Raw genomic sequence first — 23,482 nt, forward strand, 5'->3', positions numbered from 1 at the left:
GGCTAAAAAACTCAAAAAGTTGAAGGACCTACACTGAAAACTATTTTGCTGACGTCCTTCCATTAAATGAAAACTATTTTACCATTCTTAGAGCATCCACGGTGGAATAACTAAAACCATGCTTTGTTTGGTTGACATTTTAGTTTAGTTTAGTTTTGGTTGTGAGTAAAGAGATAAATAAGGTAATGATTGAAGATAAGGGTAATGATTGGAGAGAGATAGAGAGAGATGAGAAAGTAATAATTAGAGAAATATGGTAATGATTGGAGAAAAAAATAGAATAATGATTGAAAAACTAAACTAAAACTAAATTAAAATGGTAACCAAATACAACCAAGATTGCTAAAATTAGCAATATTTTCTCAAAAAAGTGCTTATAGGGGCATAACCAAACTTAACAACCACTTAGCAACTCATCAAATTTGATTTTTGGATAATCAAAACTAGCAATTTTTTGCCAATAACCAAAACCTTCTCTCTCAACAATGTTTCTAAGAAAAACATTTTAAAAGAAGTTTTTTTTGCAAAAACAGTTAAACTGTTTTTCAAAAAATAGTTTTTTTTTTAAAACTGTTTTTTTTTTCAAAAACTATTTTTTAAATCATTTTCAGAAAAGTGTTTTTATCAAAATAAAAGTTTTCAAAAAATTATTTTCTATTTCTAATAACCTATTTTTGTTGGTTTGAAAACTATATAAAAAAATTTGTTTTATATAGTAACAATTTTTAGACTTTTATAGGTTGAAAATGTGATGTGGTAAGTTTTGATTATTCAATGTTGATTATGCCACTGTGGACATCTACATTGCTGATCTTAACAACCCTTTAAATGGATAATCAAAAAGTGATGTGACAATTTTTGATTATCCAATTTCGATTAGTCCACAGTGGATAATCAAATTTTTTTTACCTAATTTAATTATCATTATACTTTAATGATTACTCTTTAATTATCATTATACTAAAAATTTAACATTTTTACCATAATATTATTATCATTCTACTAAAAAACCTTATTCTTAACTTTATATTTTCACCATTATACTAAGCTATCCATAACTATTTTCTTTTATTTTACTTTTAGATTACCAATTTTTTTTAATTTCTTACGGTGCGGGACAGAGTGGGTAAACCCGTTCCCCTAGTCAGAGTGGAAACGAGAACACTCAAAAAATACCCGGTCGGATCAGGTTTGAGACCATGTAATAATATTCGAATCAGGGCCGGGTACGAACCCGCCCCGTCCATTGCCATTCCTAGCTGCAACCCGGGAAATCCTCTTTTACACGATAGAGAGAGAGAGAGAGAGAGAGAGAGAGAGAGAGAGAGATGAGGGGAATCGGAGGGCCGTTGCTGTGTATAGGTGATCTGCTCAGTGATGTCGGAGAATGCGATGGTGGGGACCACTACCATCACCTCAAGGTCGACTCCCCCCCGCCTTCACCCGCTCCCTCACCATCAACAGCCTCGTCCTCCTCACTTCCCAACCTGAATCTCAATCTCCAACCCTCTGATCTCACTAAACTATTCCAGGTAACCTCTCTCCCCCACCTTCTCTCTCTCTCTCTCTCTCTCTCTCGATATAGTTGTATCTATACTGCACATATGCCTGTTTGTTGTGTATATCCCTGTAACTTTTGTATTTTTGTCTTCTGTAACTTTGAGGGTTTAAAAGACGCAGTTTGTGCTTCCGTTGTTGATTTGTTACAGAGAGAGAGAGAGAGAGAGAGAGAGAGAGAGAGAGAGAGAGAGAGAGAGTTTTCATTGATCTTTCCAAAGTTGATTACCTAATGGATAAGTCCTTCTAACTGATTCTCACAGATATCTGTGATGAACCCTAGGATAGAATACAATGGTGGAGAAACTGAGTGCTCTTATGGTGAACCTGTAGCTATCTCCCTTGATTATCTTTCATGCCCCTCATCCTTAGACCGAACCATTAGCTTGTCCTTAAGAGAATGAAATCAGGCAATTGACTATGGTTCGGTAAAGAAGTCAGCTAGTTGATCAACTGTGGAGACATGTTGAACTGACCAATACTAGTAATCACAAATCACCATGAATTGAGTCCCCAACTAATGAATTGCATGGTGAATAGTAGGAATTGTGTAAATCGAATCCAAAATCATGCTGATTCTTATGAATTGCAGAAAATAGATAGTGGGGCAAGTTTCACAGACCCTATAGCTAGAAAGGTGAATTTTTTCTTATTTTCCCCCATTTTCTGAGGGCATATTTTCATGTATGGATATGTAAGAGCCTGTGGGGTTGTTATTTGCATTACTCTATGATCTTTCATCGGTGTTCGTTGTTCATGAAGAAAAACCCTTAGGTGTCAGCAGGTTTGAAGCAGCATAATCAATGGATCCTAAAGGCCTCGACCCTTCCTTTGTTCTTCAAGACTACCCTTTCTTTCTTCTCAAGGCTGTCGACTACATGGGCATTGGGTTTTGATAGAACTATTTCTAAGGGATTCCCTCGGCCTGCCCAAGTTGCGTAGGGGCAACTGATAAACTACCGCTTCAAACTATGCAAGAGCCGCTGAATGCTCAATGTTAATGTCATGTTTGATCTAATTGTGCTGCTTGATGCACAAGGTACCAACTTTGTCCTCAAAACCCCTATAAGGGTTTTCGTGATCCATGCCATGAAAGTGGGGCAGCAAATTGGAAATGTGTGTTGCGTAGGTTTTAGCGTTAGGACCGCCAACCTTTGGGTTTGATTTGAGGGTGGAATTCTCTCTTTCTACCTCGTAAATTTGGCTAGAAAATGAAGTTTGAACTCTAAATTAAATGGCAGCAGGTCTAGTGTTTAACCAACATCCAAGACCTAGGTTAGTTTACTCTCCTCATCTATAACTCGGTTGAGAGACACCGCCAGGGTTCTCAGCCGGAGGATTTAACAATAAAACCATTTTACTTCTAAAGATGTGTTTAACAACGGGAAGAAGTTCTTTGAGACATTTTGGCAAACACTTAGAGTGACATAGCTTCAAACATTATATGTGACAAGATATCGAGTCATTACCTACACATAATCAAAGAGGTTAACAATCCTAGGTTTTGTTACATAAAAATGAACTCTACCACATCCTAAAACAAACATTGATCATTCCATGAGAGAAGAACAAAACCCACCTAAATCATTGGATGTTAATCATCCCATGACCAAGGTCGAGCCTTTATGCCTACTAACTCATGCTGAGTGTAAACAACAAGCAAAACATAGAGAGAGATTAACAAGGACGAAAATGTAAAAAAGAAGAAGCTAGATTTATATAAAGAACAAGAGTACTTACAGCATTAATGAAGAAAATCTACACAAAACCCTAGCAATCAAGCTCCTTCGAAGAGAGATTGAGAGCTAGGGAGAGGAGGAAGGTAGAGAGAGAAAGGGAAAATGGAAGATAACCTAGGAAAATGGGTTAGAAACTATTCATACCCCTTAAAAACGTGTTACAAAAGATCCTAAATACCCCTAAGTTAAAACGCAACTGGGTACAAAAATTGCAGATTTTTCCAGGTTGGTACCGGTACCGAGTTTTGAGTGGGTACCGGTAGCTGCTTAAAACATTTCACCACTGGACAAAAGGTCCTGTACTGAGTTTTGGGTGGTACCAGTAGGGAAAACCTGCCACCTTGTTGTGGCGTGTGGCAGTGAAATGTTCTGCATGCTGCATCAGCCAAACATCAGATCATGTTTACTTTTTGCAAAGTGACGCACGGTGAAGCAAAGTGGCATGGTGAAGCAAAATGGCGCAAGGTGACTTCCGCCTTATTCACACGATTTAGCTGAAACTAAAAAGACACTTTACGTGCAATATCATTCAAATCAAACCATTTGTGCGCATGTGTGACAAAAATGAGAGAGATAAGAACGGGATCCTCTCTGTGGAGTAGGTGTGTTATTGCCAAACCACATAAATCTTGTGTTTCTCCCTATTTTATTTCTCATCGTTTTTCCATTGGTTGTGATTGTGGTTGTGTTTGTGTTTGAATCTTGGTGCTTGGCCGTGTTTAATCCCAACAACAACTTGTAAACAGTTCACTTGTGAATGACAGTTTGGTGCATATTGGTTCCTATGGCACTGCTGACATTGCTACTTCTTTCATAAAAAAAGAGTTCCTAAACATTGTGGTTTTCTTTTAATTCTAGTTTCGGGTAGTATGTGTTCTTCTTCTTTTGTTTAATACACTTTTGGTTACTATGTTTGTTATTCTTTTGTATATGACAGGTTCTAACTCCTTGAACTTTGCATTAGGAAAAGTATGACCATCTCAACGAGGCACTTGCTGGTACAGACCACTCATGGACAACTTTAACACTTGAGGTGATGATGACCTGTTTTGAATATTATTAATCAGCTATATGGGATTCTTGGGCTTTTCTATGTACCATATACTATGGTACAGATCACAATTCAGCTCTAGATCTTTGTATGAGCTGATTAATTAGTTTCTTTGGTGTTTCTTGTTATCTGAAACTACTTCCTGGAATGAGCAAGATGGTATGCCCAGTTAGTGCCCATCAATAGGTGTCTGGGAGGGTAAATTGGGCACATATCTAACCTCTGGCTTTAGATGCTCGAAATGGCTCTGTCCAGACTCAAACCCCCAACCTAGAGGTTAGTAGATTGAGTTTTCCACCACTGGTCATTGTGGTCACCCATGTGATGAATGTGGATGATTATTCTTTTGGTATGATTTTGGAGAAACACTTAAACGGGTAAATTGGGCACATATCTAACCTCTGGCTTTAGGTGCTCAAAATGGCTCTGTCCAGACTCGAACCCACAACCTAGAGGTTATTAGATTGAGTTTTCCACCACTAGTCATTGTGGTCACCCATGTGATGAATGTGGATGATTATTCTTTTGGTATGATTTTGGAGAAACACTTAAACGGCTTTTTATTTCTTAGAAATTCCCAATTATTGGTGTCCGATGATGTCGAGATATTTTTTTCTTCTTGAGGAAAGGTTCTATTACTTTGACTGGATTGTTGACCCTCTTCCTTTTGTGTCCCAGCTTTGCACTGCTCTGGAAACTGCAAGCAAGTTAGTCCATTCAACTAACTCTCTTGTCAGATTGCTGTTAGAGAAGGTTGAGGAGCTTGAGGGAGTTGTTAAGAGAGGAGACTCTGCCATAGCAGCAGCGAAAGCAATTCACAACTCTCTAAACCAAGGGGTAGGATCGGTTAGCAGTCGGAACATTGAACAACCACGGTTGTGATCACTGTCAAGGTCAGATATGTTAAATCAATTTTCTATCTTTCAACCTCATTTCGTAGGAACTTGTGAGACGATCGCAAGCCCCCCTGAATATTGCAATTGTCCCATAAGCATAAACTTCACATTTATTACGTGTATGGAAAAGATAACTACCATGATCAGTACAAAGAAATAGGGCAGAAAAATCAAAACGAAGATAAGGTCATAAGCAGAAATTTTATTAACGATGAATAGAAGCAGAACGACATCATGGTAAAATGAGCACAAACAATATATAAGTCATTGTGCACTTACATTTTACAACATGTTGTTATCATGACTCAGCCATTAACAATACCTTGAGCTCCTTGATCATGTTCACGTATCAACCCCCATTTGAAGCCCATCAGAAACATGAAGTTTCTCGGACGTGTTTCTCATAAAGCTAGACGGTCTGAATTTTGTCTAATTCTGATTTGGCGTATTCTTGCGCTATTTTTTGGCGTTGGAAATTCATTTTAGTAAGAGAAGCAACATTGGTGAGATGGTTGTAGCATCCCTTCTCTTTAAACAACTGATCCAAGTGAGGCTTGTATGTAATGGAGGAGCCCATAAAGAACAATGTAGCATGAGGTTGTCAGTTTGCAGCCTCCATTGGCGCACCTTCTCTTTAAGCAACTGATTCAAGTGAGGCTTGTATGTAGTGGATGATGGTTGTAGCATCCCTTCTCTTTAAACAACTGATCCAAGTGAGGCTTGTATGTAATGGAGGAGCCCATAAAGAACAATGTAGCATGAGGTTGTCAGTTTGCAGCCTCCATTGGCGCACCTTCTCTTTAAGCAACTGATTCAAGTGAGGCTTGTATGTAGTGGATGAGCCCATAAAGAACAATGTAGGATGAGGTTGTCAGTTTGCAGCCTTCATTGGCGCACCTTAAACTTAACTGGCAGTAAAATTTGCCCTTCACATTTACGGGTTTCAAATATCACGTGCAAAGATTGATTACATTTAGTTATTAAAAGGGGGAAAAGGAGGATTACCAAATAGCTAAAAACTATATGTATCCAACTTAGTCTTAAGATCTTGAGCCCAAGTCTAGGAGGATTGATGACCAGTGGATTCCTGTTATCAAAATACCCTCAACGGTATGGTAAATTTTCGAGCAAGTATTATGACCAACAATAATCCTCCAAAGCCTAGTTGGCATGGTTGCAAAAGTTTGCTCTTCAAGCCCTCTGCATACTGCTAGCAAGATTCTTACATCTCTGTAGCTAATATCCTTTAATCAACAAACTTATTTGGCCTTTCACCAAAGATAGGAACTACCCCCTTAAGTCAAGAATTCAAGATATAATGTTATTCATGTTTACCTAATCTGCCCACTTAACTTTTATGCCTCATTGAGGTAAAGATATTAATTTAAAATTTGAGCTCTCATGTTGGGGCTCAAGTGTCCTGGTGAAATTTAAGTGCCTTTAGAACTGCATCAGTGTATATTTACCCACCCGTTCTTCATTTTCTGGTCGTCTGATTTTTGTTTGTGTTCCATTTGTCTATTAGAATATGAGACTATGGATTATCTACATTCTATCGTCACCTTCTGCACCTGGTGTGGGTCAAATTATTTTCATTTCGCTTTCATCAAGGGACACAAATTATTGTAAGAGATTGGCTCTTGGACTTGTTAGATATCTGTAAGTGACGTCAACATTCTCGGTGAGTTACACCAGGTGCAGAAGGTGACGATTTCTGCTACCCTAATTCAATGATTTGTTGAGAGTGTCCTTTTCTAGAATCTCTGAGAAAAAAATATTGAGCTGCCCACAATCTAGTGAGATAAAAATATGACAACTGAAAGATGTTTGAGGCTTCTAAATGGCCTTTGCAATCACTTTTGGAGGATATTGACAAGAAAAAAAAAAAAAATCACCTTTGGTGGATATTATTTTCATTTGTAGGAATATGTGTGAGGGTAATATTTGTAATGTTAATTGTGAACTGATGCCTGTACTCTTGCCATAGGAGCTAGAGGCAACTCCGGCTAATATGTTTTAATCTTTGTTATCTTCGATTCTACATATATTTTGCATCTGCTATTTCTCCAAAAAGAGAGAAGAAAGAAAGAAAGAGATGTTTTGAGGACACGAAATAAACTTCAAAATATTTGTTCTTGCGTAATAAATTGGGTTCTAAATGAAACAATTTCCCTTTACTGAACAATGTTTCTATGCCTTTGTTGTTTCCCTTTTCTTACAGTTATATTCTACAGTATGGATGTGCCCTGAGGATGAGAGAGAGATCGTGAGATCTTCCATTTTGATGACCTGAACTAACAACATCGAGGAGTTACAAAGGGCTGCGTTGGCTCTTTAAATAAAGTTGAGTTGAAACTTGCATGAAATATAACTTATATACGAAATGCAGGCATAATATACGTTAACAAGTTGCGACCTGGCGCAATCTATATTTTAGCATGGTTTTGGGTCACGATAATCAATTCCAACACATAACAGTGAAAGCGGATCATGCCTTTTGTTTATTTTTGTTCCTCAGTGGTTTCCCGAAACCACAATGTCCCATGTGTTTGGACTGAATTGCAAATTGGACGACCTACGCCATACCAAAATTAACAAAAGCAACCGAGGCCCTCTTGCCTTTGATTCATATGAAATGGAAAATTATCTTCCTATTCCTAAGCTCCATTTCAATGACTAGTGTCCGTAGTCCGTATAGCATTTCAGTTCAAACCTCACGGGTTGGGTGTTCACTTTAAATTGTCTTCCTAAGCTCCATTTCACTTAATTTGAGTGCAATTTCGTTAAAATGAAAATTTAGTTCGAACAGCCTATTCAGGGTGTGTTTCGGATGCGCAGTAAAAAAAACTTTTAGAAAAAGAAGGTTTTTCAAGTTCAAATATAATGAAAATAAAAAATAATTTTTAAATTTTTTTTACACCATTTAAAAGATCTTGATGAGATTTATCAAACAAGATCTATATTGGTAAAAAAATTATGAGGGCTGCTTTCCTCCCCCCCCCCCCCCCCTACACCCCACCCTCCGGCCCCACACCCCATTTCCCATATTACCCCCACCCCTCCCCTCCGTTCTCCTGCTGCTCCTCCTTCTTCCCATTTACTTTTTTTTTTCCTCCCTTCTTCTCCTGCTTCCCCCCTCCGCTCATTTACTTTTCTTTTCTTTTTCTTTTTCCCTCTTTATTTTCTTTTTGTTTCTTTTCGGCTGGATTTTTTTTTTCGTTTTTTTTCTCTTTATTTCCTTTTATTTCCTTCCACTTTGAATCTTTTTTTTTTATTTTTCAATTATTTTCTTTATTTGTTTCTTTTCCCATTTACCTCCCTTCTTATTTTTTTTTGGTTAACTCAAATTCTATTTTCAATTAAGATTACAATTAGTGTTCGGGAACTAATTACGAAATGTATTTTGTAAACGACATACTAATCCAAAATACAAATGTTATGTTTAGGATTACTTTTTTTAACTATAGTACAATTTAATAAATTTGTTAACCATTATTTAGCATAAATCCTCTTAACTGATTCAATAGTATGTTGCTTCAAATCACGTCTCTACTCCATATGATTGTAAATAGCTAGTTTCTATTTTTTTTATAACTAAAACGGAAGCGTTTTAGAGGCTTCGCAGGGACTACTGTGCTAATGAGGGCAGTTGAGCCCCCGGGTCCTCCTACTTTTTAATTTATTTTTTTATTTAATTACTTATATCTTATTTATTTAATTTCTATTAATACACCATTTGTATATTTAAAAATATAATTCAAGAATTAAGTGCTTTAATTTTCAATTCAGTTAAATCAGAGCAAATATCGTTTTTTTTATTATTTTATTTTAAATGGTCATAATAAATTTTTTGGTTTAAGGCCTTTCAACAAATACCCTAAGACTGATTATTTAGTTTCAAAACTCTCTTAGGGTGTCCATTGAAAGGCCTTGGAGCCAAAAATTTATTAGGACCATTTAGGATGAAATGATCAGAAAAATAACAACTTTGCACCTGTTCAAACGGATTGAAAATTGAAACACTTATTTTAGTAATTATATTTTTTAATCTATAAAGGACAAAAAAATAAAAATAAAACAGTCGGATAAACATGATCAATTGAAACACTTTTTTTTTCTCTCAATTACTTTACAAAGCCTAGAATTAGACTTGAACCTAATATTAAAGAGAAAAAAAATTCAAACTGGAAAGAAAGAAAAGGAAATAAAATGAAAAAAAAAAAACGAAACTGAAAATAAAATGAAAAAAAAAAAACGAAACTGAAACTGAAAAGAAAAGGAAAAAAAAGAAAAAGAACCAAACGGTAAAAAAAGAAAGAAAGAAAAGGGAGAGAGAGAGAGAGAGAGAGAGAGGGGGGCGGGGTAGAATGAGAAAAGGGAGGTGGGGCCGGGGGTGGAGATTAGCAATTTACTGGCAATATTTGGAAACGCAGGAGAGAGAGAGAGAGAGAGAGAGAGAGAGAGAAAATTGTACTAAAGTGAGTAGATTACTCGATCAGAAATGCTACACACACATACAATCTGTGCACAGATTGTGCACAGATTTTGTTGTGGGGCCCACCACGGGTCCCACACAAATCATCCGAGCCGTTCATTAAATGTAAAATATTTTTTCAAGGGTTCCCGTAAAAAATAATCTCAATCCGATACCTATAGATGCTCGATCCAATCGTATAACTTTTCATTATCCGAAAATCTGAATGAAAAGTTAGATGGTTGGATGAAGCACCTATAGGTATTGGATTGAGCTTATTTTTTACGGGGACCATTGAAAAAATGTTTTACATTTAATGAACGGCTTGGATGATTTGTATGGGACCCGTGGTGGGCCCCACAACGAAATCTGTGCACAATCTGTGCACAAAAATCTGTACGGGTAGCAGGACTCTATTTAAAATCTCATTGGTATGCTGTCAACTATTGGAACCCCAGGTGGTTGAGATGAACCCTTTGTAGTGCCGTCTAGGAATGTTCAGGAAAATCGTTCAAACCGTAAAATCGGTCTGATCCGAACTGAACCGTTCTATTTGGTCCGGTTCTGCGGTTTTACAGTTAGGTTATGGTTTCAAAAAAATAAGAATCGTTAATTTTGGTTCGGTTATTGGTTCTCAATTAATGAACCGTGATTAGAACCGAACCGGACCGTTTAAAACTAAAATAAATATAGAAAGATATGTGTGTAATTAAATATGTATTTGAATTTGGTAGGTTAATCTTTTACTTGCTAAACTTAATTTATTTAGAAATGAAATCTCATTTGTTAAGAAAGCTTTTATTTTCTTTCTTCTTTTCCTATTCCAACAAATTATCTTCATATTTCTTTAATTTTATGAGTTCGTATTTTGTGAATAAGTGTTTGGATGCTTATTGGATAAAACCGGAACCGAACCAAAATCATACCGGTTTTACGGTTTGGTTTTGGTTAGGTTCCATACATATATTGGTTAGGTTTTAGTTTCCAATTTTCTAAAACCGTTTGAAATGTTCTGATTACTGATTTTCTAGAGAACCAGACCAATTCGAACAGTATATACCCCTCGCACTGCCGCCCCAGGCTAGCTAGCTAGAAAATTGGAGGTTGTGGTAGGTTAAGCTGGAACAGTAGTCTATTCAAAAAAAAAAAAAAGAAGCTGGAAAAGTAGTTGAGTATAGACAGCTACTTCTTCCGTCCACATTTTTTGTCCCTCATTTTATTTTAATAGGATAAAAAATTCTTTATATTCTTCAATTGCAAATATGTTTATGCAATATCGATTCTGTTTGATAGATCTCAATTAATTTTGTTAAACAAAGTTTTTCAGACTATTATATATAGTTGGAAACCCTAAAGGGAAGAGATCTTTTGTCTCTTTTCTGTCATGGGTTTCTTGTTTTCTCCGTGGAAGGCTAAAAACCAGCGATGGCTAGCGGTGAAACCACAACAATACTATGGTTTTTGGTAAATTATTGTTCATGGTTTTAATGTGAGATTTATATTTTTTTGGTTTGATTCAAGTTTTTTTTGGTAAATTATTCTTCATGGTTTTAATGTGAGATTTATATATTTTTGATTTGATTCAAATTTTTTTTGGTAAATTATTCTTCATGGTTTTAATGTGAGATTTATATATTTTTGGTTTGATTCAAGTTTTTAGTAAAGTTATTGTTTTGTATAATTTATTGATTTCTCGTTAACTCCGGGTACGAGTAATGCTTTGAATTCCCTGCGAACAAATAACTAGTATTGTTATGTTTTCAATCAACTGACTCTTATGAATCTATATTTTTCGTGTTTGTTATTATGAGAATAACTGTTTCTATCTTCCGATTAAACTCATCTTTTGTATGAATCTTGATTGAGTTAAAAGAATCGTTAGCAAATATCGTAGGATTGTTGTGTGTGAATCCTCGAAGCCATAGTGTTTTCCAAATATTGTTTTCACAAATCAACTCTAAGCTTTCAAACGAACAACTTCCAACACTCTCTAAATCAGTTGTGTAATTTCACTTTAATATACTCCTTGCGCTCTAATCATTCCTTTTCCTTGTGGATCAACCTCAGACTTTCTGAGTTTATTACTTCGTGATATCCTGCACTTGGGATTGCATTATAAATGTTGCAGCAGAAATCAACATCTTCCTTCGAGACAAACTCGTTCTCCAAGTAATCTAGAGCATGGATCATTTCCTTTAATTAATTCTTCCTCTTGCATTTCAACAAATTTCTTTATAATAAAGTTTCTCCCTCTTCTAACTTCAATCCCGAACATGGGACCTCTATCCAACATCTTGCGAGCTTCCTTAAAGAGAATGGAGCTTCTATTCCGGATGTCATCGGAAGATAAGGAAAAAGATGGGACCTTCATGTTTCTATGGTTCAATTTGTATGTCTTAACCCCAAGCTCCATATGAAGTTTCTTCTTTTTAATCTTCCTCTTTGACCGTCTCAATCTCCTTTCCATTTTATGGATAGCAACAATGGATGATCGATCTCCAGAAAAGCTACTCCCTTCTCTTCTGCTTACCAACCACATGAGCAAGAGGATTAGTGAAACTCCCGTCTGGGGTGCTTTCATGAGATCCACTATGCTCCTTCTTCTCCAAAGACAAAGGTAAAGCTGTTGGAAATTTACGGAATTTCGGGTGAATGAAACCGGGATTTTGGAGGGTCTTTCGAGGCAACCGGTCCCGGGTTCGTTGTATCTGGACGCACCACCACAATCAATAGACGTATTGATGTGTGTGGCCGTAACTCCCGTAACCCCTCAACCTTGATGGCAGCATTACTCCTCCCTCTTGATGGCAGAAATCAATACTGAATTCAATGGGCAGAATTCATTGCAGGAGTTATTCAGCCCTCCTCCACTCTATAAATTGAAGCATCTCGGTTTGGAGGAGCACAGGGCAACTCCACAATCCTCTTGCATATTCTGAAATTCGTTTTTTGAGAGAGAAAGGCAGACGGTAGTCAGTTCGCCAAGGCAGTCGACGGCGGTGTTCCGACGGCTTGCGGTTTAGCCGAGCCAATCCTGGGAGGAAGACCCCGAACACGAACCTACAACACCGACGGTAGGCGGCGAATCTTTCTTAAGGAGACTGTGGTATCACACAGAACTCGGTTTGTTTTCTTGGAAAAATCGTTTCGTATCTCGACTGTTCCATTCTGTTTTGTTATTGCATTATGCTTCGATTATGTAATTGTTAAAGTATCAATGAAATTGTTCTCTGGAGTTTTCTGTTATTGCTGAAATTTCCCCAACAAAAGCAAGCTCCTTAAGCCCATCAAAACTATCCATCATACACCTATTCTTATCATTGCCCTCACTTAAAGGGTTTGAATCCTCTACAACCTAGACTATAGCAATAGGATCTCCCAAATGGCTCATGGGATCCGTGGCCATAGCGTCTTGGGCTCAATTGGTTCCGCTCCATGATTTTCTTCTTTCTCAAGAATCTTATCTTCACCATAATCAAAATTGTCATCACCTGCAGAATCAACTGAGCTAAATGAAGTTTCCATGAGATTTGATCCCTCGATTGATAATACCAAAAAATTTGGTAAAAATCTGCACCCTACCCGAAGAGAATGATAAACCTTTAGATGTTGCTTCATCAAGAGTAATCGATTCTACCCAAAACCTTCTGATGCTGAAAAAGGGTATCAGAATTCCAAGTGCAACAACACACCATAATAATTAATCCAAACCACCGTGCGAGAAGCTTCAATAACAACATCAAGACTCCATTATCTAACCTCCTCAAATAAAATTCCCCAACCGGTTGTCGTCAGGACCCTCAACCAAAGATTTTATGTCCTCTACTGTGGAAAAGGTAAGCACTGCAAAGTTACCTCCCAAAGATCTTATATGTATGTCAAAGAGACCCTCACTTAGACTTGGGTACCAGGTCGTGTCGGGTCGTATTCATGTCGGGTCAGTCGGGTTCGTTTCACAAACCACCCGACCCGACCTCGACCCATTTAGAATTCGTGTTCTCCAATCGTGTCATTTTCGTGTTTCGTGTCAGAAATGGTCAACCCTAACTCGCTAACTTCGTGTTCAGTTCGTGTCGTGTTATCGTGTTTCGTGTCCGTTGCCCATGTCAATTTGTGGAATAATGGTTTGTTTGTGTAGGAATACTAGAAAAAAGGAGCCAAGGACCTGGGTTCAATTCCTGGCCCAGCGTAGCCCCATTTTTTATTTTTTTTTCCTTATTTCTATCTATATATATATATAAAATAATAATCTATTATATATATGTTCGTGTTCGGGTCGTGTCGTGTTAATGGGTGACACGGATAAGTAATCTTGTTGGTCGTGTCAGTTTCGTGTCTCCCATGTTCAACCCGACCCCGACCCATTTAGAATTCGTGTTCTCGAGTCGTGTCATTTTCGTGTTTCGTGTTAGAAATAGTCAACCATAACTCGTTAACTTCGTGTCCGATTCATGTCGTGTTTCGTGTCCGTTGTCCAGCTCTACCCTCACTAATGAAAGTTTCCTAGATAGACTCAATAGATCTGAGAGAAGGTAACTTTGCAATAAGGCTTCTCGAGAGCCAATCGTTCCAATCCTTGGGATTCAACCTTAGCTTTGATAGTGATCTTCTTGGCAGATGTAACATGTCCATCTAGCTGTTACCTTTGGAGACTTCTTCCCTTGATCTTTAAAGGCAGCAAATTTCACATATAGCCTGCTATCTTCAATCCAAAAACCATTGGATTTGGATATTGGCACCTCCGCCGAGGTAGCACAGTTAAAACGAACAAAACCAAATTAATTTTTCACTTTGCTGTGCTTAACAGGAATAAAGGTATACTTAACAACCCTTGATTGATTGAAAAACTTCCTAAACCAGAGAAGGCCTACATCCTCAGGTAAATTGTCCACGAATAGAGTGAATAATTCGGAACTAACATGAGCTATTGCCGCAAAAGACCGAAGAAATTCAACAAAAAGAAACCATACAGAGTTTCATAGGAGAAGGAAACAATTCGATTCTAGTAACTCTGAAAGAAGAGAGAGAACCAACCCCACGTCCATGAAGTCTTGTGTTCTCAATTTAATTTTTAGGTTAGCTAATTTAGGAACCTGGATATAAAACGAAAGGTCCTTGCATTCAACACAAAATCTTTAATTTAATTACATTCAACACAAAAATCACCCAAAAAACAGAGATCATATCCTTGCCTTTTGGGATTAATTTGATTACATTCCTCAAAGCTCTTGGACTTGTGTTGTACTCACAGATCTTCTTATCATATTTTATCAAAGTTTTACTCATTGTTCCTCTTTGGGTAATGTTGCTGCTCATGTACTTCTTGGAGGCTAGATAACAAAAATGTACTTGTTGGAGTTGAAGGCTCAGATGGAAGAAGAAAAGTTGAAGAAAACAAGGAAAAGGACAAAGGGGTCATAGAGAGAGAGAAGGGGGAAATTGAGTATACAATTATTATTTTAACTAGGTACACTTTACACACATACTCACATTTTTTGATGGGGTCCACAGAAGTGTATGTGAGCCCTAATATAAATGTGAGTGAATTTTTGTAAATATTTGTGCAAGTATGTGTGGTTGTAGAATAATTGTTGAGTATAATATCGTTTCCAAATTTCCCCAAAACAAAGCAATTGAAGTCCTCGCTACGAGGACCAGCCTCTGGTCTGTGGCGAGTCTATCGAGAGATTTTGAACTCGCTTTAGTTGTTAAATTATTAACTTCCCTCTAACCCAAAAAAAAAAATGAAGGCAAATTTTTTTCATTAATCTTTGAATTTGTTACAAAGACCAATAGGACAAGAATAACGACATCATATTTTTAACAAAGCTAAGAATAATCTTTTGCCCAATCCAAGACCAGTCCTGGATTGAAAAAAAAAGAAAGACCTGCTGATGATGCAAGGAGACAGAGACATAGCCCTTACGAAGGCTTTGGGATATTTAAAAAAAGGAGAAGAGCCTGATACGACTTCGACCAATATTAGCATAATTTAATAAAAATTAAGGGCAAAAGCTAAAATCAGCCTATAGGCTGATTATAAAGGGTCCATGGTGGGTTTCACTCTCTTTACAGGGAAGTGGCAACAATCTGTTACTGCCAATCTTTCTGCAACTGGCAGCCTTTCTCTAGCCTCTCTCTCCCCCCGCTAAAGTGATGGATGCTATAAAGGGAATTGACAAAATTGACCCTACCACTATTTTCCCCATCTAAAGTGGGTCTTCATGCCTTCACTCCAAAGAATTATTAGTCCTCATTTTTTTGGGAACAAATTAGTGCTCATTAAAAAAAACTAAAAAATAATTTATGTGTATTTTTCTGATGTCTTTTGGTTCCCCCAACTTCCTCACCAAATTCGCCACATTTGTTTTTCTGATGGGTTCTCTTATTGTGTTTTCTTAAATATTTATCAAATTCATGTCAATTTAATTTTTAAAATTAACTAATCATTTAAAAAATAAAATAGAAAATTATTCATTTAAGAGATGGATTTTCAATAGTTTTAATGTTTTTAGCATTGTTTTATATGATATTCCTGAACCTTAATCCATATTTTTATACTTAAATATTTTTTCATTGAGACATCAAGCCAAACAATTAATCCTATCCAGTTTAACAATTGAAATAAAAATCGATGAACCCAATTATACCCACCGTCTTCAATAACTATTAATTTGATCCAAGAAAGGAATAGAAAAAACTCAGGGCTTGTTCGGTTGGATTTTGAGGGAGGTTTTTGGAGTAATGAGTGGAGAAAGATAAAAAAAAAATTATTAGAGACTCTGTGCGCCCGACTATACTGCAAAAAATTGAATATTTGAGTTTTTCTTAGATGTTTTCAAAAAATCTTGAGTAAAATTCATACTTTTTTATTCTTTCGATTTGTCTCATCAAGATAAATCAATAAAACACAAAAGTTTGATGCAAAACTAACAAACACAAAAAAAAAAAAATTTGAATAAGGACATCAAAAAAGCACAAAAAGCTAAGGAGTACAACACCCAACTATTGAAAAATTGGATCAAGTACTTTCAATTATCCAAATGTAACAGATTTTTTACAAAGCCACTCATAAAATAATTTGAAATTTATGAACTACTCGAATTATTATTATATATGTACATAATCTGGCCTAATTTCCTTTAAAAAAAAGAAAAAGAAAAAGAAGAAGAAGCCAACTTGCCTTCTTGTTTTGTCCTTATCCAATTCTTTCCTGTATTTGTTAGTTTAAGTTAAGCTTTTTCTTTTTTAGATAATTGATTCGTCTCGATGAAAGAAATCGATCGAAAAGGTAAAAAAAAAAATTACGACTTTTACTAAATTTAGATCCAAAAGCCCATCTTTTGGACTAAATCTTGAATATTTCTAAAACTTTTGGACTAAATCTTGGATATTTCTAAAAAAAAAAGAAGAAGGATAGAAGTCATTTTTATTTTTCAATTTTTCTCGTCAAGACAAATCAAATTCACAAAGGTTTGATGTGAAACTGAAAAAAATGAATAACGGGGCCGTTTCCACTAATTAATAAGTTTTGAGAAAAAAAATTGTAGTAATCAAATTGTTAGATGTTTCTGGCAGTGAATAACTTGTAAATGAGTTTGAGTAAAGTTATTATAGCAAAAAAAAAAAAATTGTTGACAGCATTTTGTTAGTGTGGATGAGATGGTAAAATGTTGAAACTTGTTTAGTGTGAATGTAACGCCCTGCTATTTTCTAAAAATAAACTTCAAAATACATTGTATTTCAAACACTTCTAGGCCCCTATTTTCTCCATAAATAAATTACATCACCAAAATAAACTTAAGCCGCCTTCTAAATAATCTTCTAGATACTCCAAAATTATCAACTCTTCCAAGACCTCTCCGAAATTAATCCTTATATGCTCCGATTCAATTTCCACTAATCCGGCTCCACACCTGAAAAAGAAATTATTCGGGAAGTATACGATACAACAGAATAACAAAGCTCATAAGTGGAATCAATAAACGATAATCGACCATCAAGTCGAAGCAACAATCACAAGGGACCTCATACCATGTCCTCAGTACATGATCAGTGACACTCCCCCAATACTGTAATACCCGTCCCGAATATTAGAGTATTTAATTCATCTTTTAATTGAATTATATGTTTTTAGGGTTGATTTGTTTATGACGGAAGTTCGAGGGGCTTGTATGTGATTCATGGATGGAGCATAAGTAAGTTCATGTTTCAATTGCATACAATAATTTTCCCATAGCCTTTATCAAATATCCTGGGGATATTTTGGGGGATATTTCTTCCCCTATTTTCTTCTTGTTCCTAACGTAGAGAGAGAGAGAGAGAGAGAGAGAGAGAGAGAGAAGAAGAAGAAGAAGAAGAAGAAGAAGGAAAAGAAGAGAGGAGAGCTTGGAGGTTCTTGGTTGTTTAGGTTGTTAATCATCTAGGTAATTTCATATTTTAATTGTTGGATTTCATGTTTGGGTAAGTCTAATTTCATGCTTAAATAGTTGGGTTCATGCCTTAATTAGATGATGCAAGTTAACTTGGGTATGAGAAGAATACCTCTTGAATCTCTTGTGTTTTTTTATGTTTTAAGCGTTTTTGATTCATGGGGTTTGAGTTTCTTAAGTAGCTCTTTGATATACATGAGTTAAAGCATGATTTGGTGTGGTTTGAGGAGTTTTAGATGTGGTTTGAGTAGAGGAAAAGGTTAGAAATCGGAAGGAAATCATGCTGAGTTTTCGCTGAAAAACCCAGTTGGTACCTGTACCACTTTTTGGTGGTACCTGTACCGACGGATTAGAGCTGAAACATTTGGGTCGATTTTGGATGGGTACCTGTACTGAGTTTTGTAGTACCTGTACCTCTCGGGTAACTTTTCAGCAATTGTTGTGGAACTTCGGACGATCATATCTTTTTCATCCGAACTCCGTTTTGGGCAAATTATATATCAAAATTTGTGTACCAAAAGTGTACTTTCCATTGGTGGTGGTCTCAAGAGCTAGCTCTAGGCTAATAAGAAGTTATGGCCAAGATAAGACAAGTTGATCATAAGTTTTCAAACCGATTTCAAGAGTTATTTTATATTTGAACTTTATGCATGTTTTAGGACACTTCTAGGTGTTGACATGGACATATTTGTATTTGATAGTCATCGTTTAGCTTCTTGTTAGCTTTGTAACTTTGTGCCGAGTATTCGTGAAATTCGTAACTAATATGAGTTAACTTGTGGCTAGGTAAAGAGCCGGTTTTTCGGGAAGTGCCGAAATCTTAGTTTGGCATAATTTGGTCGATACGAAGGTGAATGTGTTTGATATGATAAGGTTCAATGAGATGTTACATGGTGGTAGTTGTATATCATGCTAATTAGGATTTAGCTAATGATATATGTTTATTGGGTGTTGATTGTAACCACTAAAGGATTGTGGAGTGAGTCACACCATATCGTGGGCCATGCTGTCTAATTAACGGTGAATGGGAATGTGGTGTGCGGGACACAATGCCTTGGTTACGTGGGAATGTGGCAGACGTGCCATTGCGTGTGTGATGTTTATACATGTGGGTATATAATTGAATACTTGTGTCGAGTTTATGTGAATTACATTCTAGTGGGATATTCTTTCGGGTTGTGTGGTATTTTATTGAACGTATTCTATATTTCACATACTCTGGTTTTCCTTTTTGGATTGCCAGGTCACAGGTGGCCATAAAGTTGGTCCACTACCGGTCAACGTTTTGGGGACACTTGGATTAGTATCGAGTGTTGGTATTTTTGGTCGAATTTGGTTGTAATGGGTTAAACTCGTACATTTGCTAAACTCATTTTTGTGACTAATGTTGTCAAGTACTTTTTGACTTCAAGTTTCTAAATATCTTAGATACCTTGTTTTTATTATGTTAAGTCTTCCGCTGGGGTTTTACTCTATTCCTTTATTGGTTGTCGTTTAGTGTTAGTCTTTTGTGTGGATTGCCACGTGGCTGTGTCGGTTCGGGCCCATTCCGGGTGTCGTTCCGGGACTGGGCGTGACAAATACCTTCCTCACCGAGTCATCCTCGATCCATTCTGGCTATTGAATAGGCTATTGGTGCATGAGTTCACTCGATCCCTGTAATTCTATAGTACTCAGCCAACAACATTATATTCGATACCAATTATTCCACTTTCCAATGATATCCACAAGATTGAACAAATATCACGAGATAATCAAAAGGAGTACAAAAGTGAGAGTGAAGAAAGGATTCCGGAAGTGGGAAGCATATCGTATACTCCCCAGATTACCTCAAAATATGTTGTGAACCATATGCATAACCGAGTACCACTACTCCACGCCAATTGAATTTGGTCTATCGTAAAACACCTCGGCTCCTCCCCTATTTTCTCTTCTTTCTCTTTTGCCGACTACTCTTTTTCACTTTTTTTTTTCTCTCTATAAAAACTCAATCAAAGAAACAAGAAGTGAGGAAGTGAAGTGAGGTGTGGTGTTGTAGGTGGAGGAAAGGAGGCTTGCCTATTTATACTAATAACAAGAAGAATCTAGATCACATCTAGAGATCAAATCAAATCTAATAAAATCTAAAGCAAATCTTATTGAATCTAAGAAAATCCAACTATATCTAATAATATCTAATCAAATCTTATAAAATCTTATAATATCCAATAAAATCTATATAATATCTAACAAAATCTTTATAATATCTAATAAAATTCAATCAAATCTTAATATATCTAAGTATATCTTAGGATATCCAATCATATCTTATCATAATCATATCATATCTAATAAAATCCAATGAAATCTTATCCTAGCTTTTTAGGATCACGGACCGAAGGCTAGGGTTTTATAATAGTTGGGTACAAGGATATCAAGGTTCAAGATATGAAAAAAAATCCTATAATATCAAAGGATTTTTAATGGCTAGCTCGTAAGGTTAAATAATAATAATACAATCACTTTAATAAATAATAAAATGATTTTTAGTTAAAGAATTATAATAAAATGTTTTAAAAAAAATTGACGTGAAAATTCGGGTCATCACAGTGAATGACATGAAAAAAAATCCAAATGTTTTCCCTTTTTGCTGGTGGAAACATGGCCGGTACAAAATAGGGGTAGAAGTATAGATAACATGATTTGCAACATTTCTTTGCTTACCTTACGCTGCTACGCATCCATTCGTAATTGACCAGAATAATAGATAACAATTATCCTAAAAAAATGCATGTTACGAGAATCATAAAATTGTACACAAACTTTGTATCGAATCATCAATATGGATAACTATTTTTTTTATCGGATAACTATTTTTTTATGATACACATTTATGCGTAACTACACCAAAAAAGTACAATAGAATATACTGTATATGAAAATTAAAAAGCACACACTCGTCCGTCACTACACCATACATCATAACGTTTATACGCTGAATATACCAAGTCGACCTCTTTTTTTTTATTTTTTATCGGCCATTCCTCATGAGAGGGTTGCCGCACAGCTGCTAGTCGCCTCGTCACAATGTATCTTTACTCAGAAGAATATAAAAATATCGGGGCAGTTCAAAGGACACCTTAAAAAAACCTAAAAAAAATCTCAAATCTCAATCTCATAGTTCCCAATCAAAATTTTATGATCCAAACCGTTCAATATGTGCATAATGTGATTTTAAGGGTGCCCGCGACAAATTAACAAAAAATATGACCAAGAAGTGCTTGTTTTGTATAGTTTTTAATTGAACCGTTCATCAAATCTGAGCTAAAAACTGCTCAGATCAAATCCTTTCCAGTCTTTTTTTTTTTTTTGCTGATTTCTAACAGATACTCTTAAAATCACGTTCTGATCACATTGAGCGGCTCAAATCATCAAAATTTAATCGGAAACTATGAGGTATTTTTTTAAGTGTCTAATGAGTTGTTCCCGGAACTGCCCCGTATAAACATATACCATGGGCTACCAATATGCTTCGGGAGTCATGAAGACAGATACGTTCGTTTGACACCTAATTAACATATACTTACAATGGTGTTTTAAATAAAGAGTTAAAAGGAGGGTGAGATAGGGCTTTCATGCTGCATCACAAAGAATCTCTGCCCTAAATTAAATTGTACGTCACTGTTTGATATTGTAACTTTGTTTAGATTAAAAAAAAGAAGAGCAAAATGATTGTTTATTGAAAAACTCGATATTCCTGGATTCATCGTGTGTTTTGCTGATACTAATTACCTAAATCAAATTATCTAAAAATAATTGGTATATGGTAACCTACATACGGCCAACAAGGCACAGAGATGTCTGAGGATTCGAGTGATTGTTAGGACGGTACCAATTTTCATATCACTTGTAATTTGATGCATAACACGTGTTTTAATGCACCAAACCATGGAAACATAACAAGCTAGTTCTTGCATCTCAAAAAAGAAAAAACAAGCTAGTTCTTAAAATGCTTTCTCCGTCCACGTACTGACTTGGGGTTGTTTGATAATCCAAATTTAGCATTTAATACTGAATGAATTAAGTAATAAGTGATTAAGTAGATTTGATAACTGCATTTAACATTACTTAAAAGATTAAGTGCCTCCTAAAAAATAAAACTAATTTGCTGAATTCATGAAAACTTACATCCAACCATCAACCTCTGCCCTCCACACCACCGCCACTATTATTGTGGTCACCATCACCACCACCGCAATCTCCACCACTATACCACCATCTCCGCCACTCCACTGCCACGACCACCACTCTACCCCACCGCCGCCACAACCACTTTACCACCGCCACCACCACAACAATCATGACCACCACTCCACCACCACTACCACAACAGTCACCACCACCACACCACCACTACCACTATCACTCCACCACCACCCTACCACCACGACTACCATCGTCACTTCACCACCACTCCACTACCACTCCACCACCGCCCCCACAATCACAACCACGCCGCCATCTCCACCGCCACCGCCACCACAATCACCATGCCACCACCACAATCACCACTCCACCACCACTACCACCATCACTCTAACACAAACCTGCCACCATTCCGCCGCCATTCCTGTAACGCCCCGAATTTTGGGTACGTTAAATAAGTAATTTTATTGAAAAAGAAACTGAGTCGGGCTCTTTATTACAACAAAACTTAAAAGAAGTACTTTTATTACAAACGGAAGGGGACTAAGGTTCCTAACTACTGCTCCGCTTGTTCTTCCATCCGGGCTAGCTCTTCGGCTCCTAAGGCCTCCAAGGTGTAAAGTTCACCCTACTCATCTATGAAGTCTGACATATTATACCGGTGTCGCCACCAATATAATAGGCCAGGGTCACCAAAAAGGCAACACCGTGAGCTTAAACGCTCAATAGAATAATCCAAACCCTCTAACCCTTAACTTACAACAATACAACACATAGTCAAAGTATTCCTCATAGCATACTTATCTAGCCAATTTAACTAACAACAATACATTCGTATGCGATAAACAATCAACGTTGGTGTCCAAGATTTGTGAGTTTCTCCTACGTGACTCCTCGTAGACCGTGTCAACATTTTCCACATTTCACAAACATATCACTTTTTCAAAAACTCGTTTTTAACATACCTAACCTCGGTTCCGTCGTTCCGGTCTCCCGTGTATCCTCACAATGGTTCCGCCGTCCCGGGCTCCCATTGGCACACATTGCATTGGCTCCGTAACGCGGATAACCAAGCACACACCCAACCTCGGTTCCGCCGTTCCGGACTCCCGAGTATCCTCACAATGGTTCCGCCGTCCCGGTCTCCC

At 36.7% G+C, this 23,482-nt stretch overlaps 1 protein-coding gene across 2 annotated transcripts; it reads left to right on the plus strand.

The window, feature by feature from the left end:
* The first annotated feature begins 1,265 nt into the window (after positions 1–1,265).
* Positions 1,266–7,751, plus strand: LOC131329891 (uncharacterized). Of its 2 annotated transcripts, XM_058363309.1 has the most exons (4): positions 1,267–1,532; positions 4,261–4,329; positions 5,026–5,240; positions 7,465–7,751. In XM_058363309.1, the coding sequence occupies exons 1-3, from the start codon at positions 1,329–1,331 to the stop codon at positions 5,227–5,229; spliced, it is 477 nt and encodes a 158-aa protein (XP_058219292.1). In that variant the 5' UTR covers positions 1,267–1,328; the 3' UTR covers positions 5,230–5,240; positions 7,465–7,751. The 2 variants fall into 2 exon arrangements, with proteins under 2 accessions (XP_058219293.1, XP_058219292.1); XM_058363310.1 differs by lacking the exon at positions 4,261–4,329 and having other exon boundaries at positions 1,266–1,532.
* Positions 7,752–23,482: the final 15,731 nt, after the last annotated feature.

This window comes from Rhododendron vialii, chromosome 6a (assembly GCF_030253575.1).
Source record: "Rhododendron vialii isolate Sample 1 chromosome 6a, ASM3025357v1".
In the NCBI taxonomy this organism is placed as follows: Eukaryota; Viridiplantae; Streptophyta; class Magnoliopsida; order Ericales; family Ericaceae; genus Rhododendron; species Rhododendron vialii.

Excerpts from the sequence above, each read along its gene's own strand:
- LOC131329891 (XM_058363309.1), top strand. The coding sequence starts at position 1,329 with ATGAGGGGAATCGGAGGGCCGTTGCTGTGTATAGGTGATCTGCTCAGT. Across the intron at positions 1,533-4,260 it reads ATCTCACTAAACTATTCCAG|GAAAAGTATGACCATCTCAA; the intron begins GTAACCTCTCTC and ends ACTTTGCATTAG. Across the intron at positions 4,330-5,025 it reads GGACAACTTTAACACTTGAG|CTTTGCACTGCTCTGGAAAC; the intron begins GTGATGATGACC and ends TTTGTGTCCCAG.